This window comes from Penaeus vannamei, chromosome 20 (genome assembly GCF_042767895.1).
Source record: "Penaeus vannamei isolate JL-2024 chromosome 20, ASM4276789v1, whole genome shotgun sequence".
Taxonomy (NCBI): Eukaryota; Metazoa; Arthropoda; class Malacostraca; order Decapoda; family Penaeidae; genus Penaeus; species Penaeus vannamei.
In genome coordinates, this window is record NC_091568.1 from 6,983,044 (window position 1) to 6,988,043 (window position 5,000).

General features: G+C 45.2%; 1 protein-coding gene across 50 annotated transcripts in view; it reads right to left on the bottom strand.

Moving 5' to 3' along the window:
• The window catches only part of LOC113810227 (myosin heavy chain, muscle-like), a 43,312-nt gene that overhangs the window by 10,413 nt on the left and 27,899 nt on the right, over nt 1-5,000 (bottom strand). For 19 of the 50 annotated variants that reach the window (XM_070134960.1, XM_070134946.1, XM_070134963.1 and 16 more), the window contains exons 15-16: nt 2,753-2,870; nt 198-671 (exon numbers count right to left, since the gene is read on the bottom strand). In XM_070134960.1, the coding sequence (XP_069991061.1) occupies nt 198-671; nt 2,753-2,870 (592 nt within the window). Of the gene's footprint in view, nt 1-197; nt 672-1,074; nt 1,205-2,147; nt 2,269-2,752; nt 2,871-3,287; nt 3,406-5,000 lie in introns of all 50 variants that reach the window. The other 31 variants (XM_070134937.1, XM_070134912.1, XM_070134919.1 and 28 more) reach the window with 3 other exon arrangements.

Here is a 5,000-nt window from a genome sequence, read left to right on the forward strand (position 1 = left end):
GAGACGAGGGAGAAAGTAGGGGCGGGGGAGAAGGGTGAAGGGAGGGCCGGGGGACGGGGGCGGGGAGGAGGCAAACCCACGTGGAAGCTACCAGATTTTACCTCATATGGGATTAAGGGAGCATAAGGTATGGGAGTTCTGTGAGTTAAGAGGCTTTAATTAGCGAACTGAAAAGGGTCTTTCTGACCGATACTTACGTTGAGCTGCGCCTCGAGGTCGGCCTTCTGACTCTGGAGTTTGGCCTGCTTGTCGAGGTACTCTGACACGTTGCCCTTGGTCGACTCAAGGGCGACCATGAGGTTGTTCTTCTCCTCGAGCAGGGCGAGGTTTGCGGCCTCCAGCTCCTTGCGGAGCTTGGACTCGCGCTCGTAGTTCTCCTCAGCCTTGGCAGCCTTCTCCTCGAGGGCGCGGATCTCGTCCTCGATACGGGTGACGTTGAGCAGGGGCTTGACCTTCTGCCAGAGGCGGTACCAGGCCCAGGTGCGGAGCTGCAGGTACTTCCTCAGGTTGCGCTGCACGACGATGAGGGCGACGCGCTGCTCCTGGAGCTTCTTGTAGGCCTTGCGGCTGGTGTAGCCTCGGATCCAGGACTGCAGCCACGAGATGATCTTGGCGAGGCGGTCGTCGCGGATCTCCTCGAGCTGGCCGAGCACGCCGGCGCGGAAGAACACCTGTGAGGCGGGCCGAGAGGGGCGTCAGGCACGGGAGGGGGGCGGGGGGGCTGTCAGTCTGGAAGTTACGTTTCGATCTATCTCTGCTTTTGCTTTCTGTTTTGACACTTTGAACCAATACTGAATGGAGCTGAAGCCACTTTCTTAAGGAAACGAAAACAGTTATGTCTGAAAGCGATGATGGCTGCTGAAGGCTTTTATGGCTTGGAGAAGAAACTTGCAACTTTACTTACCAGCGGAGTTAGCAAGCAAGAAACTGGAGGTGTGAAAGCACGTGGAAAGTGAGCGTAAACGAGAGCAGCGTCCAAAAGAGGGAGTTTTGAGCGAAGAGTGAAATGATACATGTTACACCGGCGTGTGTACATAAAGCGGCAGAAGACAGTGTGGGCAGACAAACAAATACCTTGTTTTGACCGTAACGGTATTGATTAGGCTCCAATTTGACGTAGTCTAGAATCATTTCTGCGCTAGGCCGGGGAGGAACTTGCTCCTTGCGTTCCTGGAGGAGCAGTGGAGGACACAGGACGCGGTATCTGGACGAGATCTTAAGTGTCAGAACGAACACAACGAAGGGACAGACGGGTAATCCTCGCGCCACTAGCTGACGGCGAGGAACTAGGGTGAAGAAGGAGGGAGTGTTGGGCCGGGTGGTGGCTGTAGGCCCGAACACGAGGCTCCGGGTCTGCCGGTTTACAGGTGTGGGAGAGACAGAGAGAGACAGAGAGAATTTATAAGGAAGGTTATGAACAATGTGAAGGATGGAGACAGGACATGACAGCCGCCAGTGGGACACATGGAGCTCCGTAAAGATATCGCGCGACAGGACAAGAGCTGTCTGTCAGCGCGATGCTGCTCAAAACAGAAATTTGTGCGTACGCCCCGCACACTGGAGTTAGCCAACCAAAATTACAGAGGGTCAATACGCGGTGTGAAAATCATGACTAAATATACAAGAGTCACTCAGAAGAGAAAAAAAAGAGAAAACACAGTGTATGTCACTACAGTCTATTCTAACATCACACACAACTTGAAGAATCTGTTTGTTATGGAGTCGCCAGGACAACTATGCCTCAAGGCGACGCATCCTCATCCTCATCCTGGTCAAACGGATGCCGTTATAAAGGGGAGCATTATCTGGCTTCCTCCTGTCTGTCTGGGCGTGTCCCTTGGGCACCAGGCAAACAAAGGCTTCAGACAATGGAAACGAAGGAGAGAGATGAAGAAAAGGGCAAACGGAAAATGGGAGAGGTCGATACGCAGAAGTAAACAAATAAACAGATAAATAAATTATAGAGAAGAGAGGGAATCCTCCCTCTCCCGAGTCGCTGCGGGAGCCAAACTAAACAGAGGAGAAGGTTTGTGTTCTAATGAGGAGAAAGAACGGGGTGACTGGAGCGAGAAGGAAGAGCTACTCTACGCAAAGCTCCGATCTCCCCCTTCGCCGAGAGACGAGGGAGAGGGTGGGGGGTGACGTGCCTTTGTGTGGCCCATACGGAATTTCTCTGGCTCCAGTTGCACGAAGTTCAGCAATTCCGTGGTAGCCTTTTTGTGGTCGTCTTCCAGATCTTTGGTTATCTTAGGATTGAGGATGTTGTATCTAGAAGGGTTTTAAAAGAAGAAAGAAAAACACGAGTGAAGGGAGGCGTCATCAAAGCTGGTGATGACTGAGCAAGGATGTGTTAATCAAACTAACTTTTTTTTTTTTATAAAGAGACACAAAAAAAGACAAAAGAAATACATTTTCAGGTACACGTTACAACTTCGTGGTCCTTCCGACGAAGATTCACACCAACACTTATATATACACGAGCAGAGTTAATGTCTTCGAGAGACCCTGCAAGAGTTCGTACACATGGATAAGAAACTTCAAGGACTGGAAACACACACGGAGGATGGGACGACTCGCTCCTTCACTTAGAGAGTTCGGTCGCGTCCAGACACAGAGGGCACATGACTCACACACACATATATAAGGATCTACCACTAAGAACGTCCAAAAAATGTACAGAACCAAATGAGGTGTATTTTTGTCTGGCTCCTTTTCATTTTTAAAAGACGGAACCGACGCTCGAGAAACATGCCTTCGTGTGGCCCATCCTGTACTTTTCGGCTTCGAGGCTAATGGAATCGAGGAGGACCTGGCTAGCCTTCTTGTCATCCTCGGCGGCGGCTGCTGCCTTAGGGGCTAGGATGTTATATCTGTTGAACAGAGTCCGGTCTGCAGTGCATCTACATGAGGTTATGTAAAAATGATCGGGCAGTTTGCCTCCCGCTTTGAACACTACGGCAGGGCTCCAACACCACACGGGCCCACTACTTCATTCCCCTAGAGGTTCCTTCGCTAATCTCGGGGCACTAACTTCGTCTAAAGAAGATTCTTTAAAAGCTATCAGACACTTTAAAACTAGAAGCTCAACCACTCTCTTCTGTCGAAGAGATACATCACAAACCATATCAAAACCTCAGGTACACTTCTATAGTTTACTTGTGACCTAAATATATAGCAAAAAATGCTATATTGATTTTTAAAAAATACATAGACATGATTCCTAAACATGGATCATGCACTAGGGGAGGCTAACCCTCGACCCAAGCTGTAACTCAAGGGGGACGTGCCTTGGTGTGACCTAGCCTGTATTTCTCCGACTCGAGCTCCACAATCTCAAGAATGATCTGACTCGCTTTCTTCTCATCCTCGGCCGCTGCAGCAGGCTTCGAGGCCAAGATCTGATATCTGACGGCGGAAACAGCACGCTAGGTGTTAAGGAATGACTGTGTTATGGCTCGAACACCTGGGAAAGCTGTGGGAGTGAGGGGCTGTTTTTTAAGGGAATACTAAAAGAAAGGTGTTCGTTAACTATGCATTTCTTCTTTTTCTTTAGCGGGGGGGAGGGTAACTCTTGAAGATATTAAGAAATAAAAAGAACTGGGTTAACATAAATCCTCTTTCTCTTATGTGCATAACATCAGTTTTTCTACCAATAAGTACAATGAAAGTATCATCACATCAACGGAATCCAACCTTATACCTACCACTTTCCCGTACGCCGATCCTGTAGATGCGGCTTTAGGTTCAGAATCCATGCAACTAAGCTTGTCAAAATACCGCATTTGGGGAAACTAACCCTTATATCCATCTAATGGTATGGCATTGTCTCTTACCACGTTAGCCATATCAAAGAGAATTAGAAAAAAAACTCTATATATATCTAAACTTTACAAACTTTACTAAACAGTACATACCTAAAGAATAAGGAAACAATAGTTAATAGGATAAAAGAAGATCCAGCTCGTTTTCAGAAACTTGAGAATCCTTTTAAAGGGGAAACTAAGCTAAATATACTGGAAGGAAAGGATGATACAAATATCGTAATTGGGAGATTTACTGTCTCGTAGTGCAAGGACCAACGTCTTATGGAAGTTCTTGCGAGAGGTGAAGAAGGGAGTGCAAAAGAAAACCATGTCCAATGCCACATAATTAATGTCTTGGATTTCCTCAACTCTTTTTTTTTTTTTTGGGGGGGGGGGAGATACTAGGAAGGAGAACGAATAAGTTTCACGATGAGAGATGCAACAATCGGCAAATTTATCACATCGTGAAATTATTCATTCCCGTTCACATGTTTTTTTTTTATTCGTCACAATGAATTATCATTAAGAGTTGTAAACTACAAGGGTAGAAATATATTTGCAAAATTCCAGCATTCTGCATTCTGTCATGGTGATTCACTGAAATTCTCTACAACCCACTTGTCGCAGATTTCAAAGAGGGATCATCATCATAAACGAAAAAAAGAAAAGGGACATATTCCAATCAGTTACCAATCAATGATTTTCTTTCTTTTTTGGAAGTGTTCTTGCCAGCTGACATTTCTAATCTTCAGAAGCGTGTGTGATTGTTCCTCCTTGAACTTTGAAACACCAAGAAAAGAAATTGTTACTGAAGATATTCGCTTCCTTACCAATACCAAAGATACTATCGAAAATAGTATCTATCCTTAGAAAACCTTCTTTTAGTAAACTAGTATTCCTATGTAATATTGCAATTCCTAACTAGTACAATTAAAAACAAAACTGTACAATATTGCCCACGAGAGAATGATGAAAGTAAGCAATGAAGAATTACGTGATAAATAGTAGGTATGTTTTAAATCAAATATAACACAATACCCACATTATAGGTAACGGGTAAAATTAAATGTAATATATCAAATCAATAGTCTATAAATATAATACAATAAACTAGATAACTGGCAATGAATACAACAAAATACAATACCTATTCCATACACAAACAAATGAAATATGTAAACAAGAAATGAAACAAGT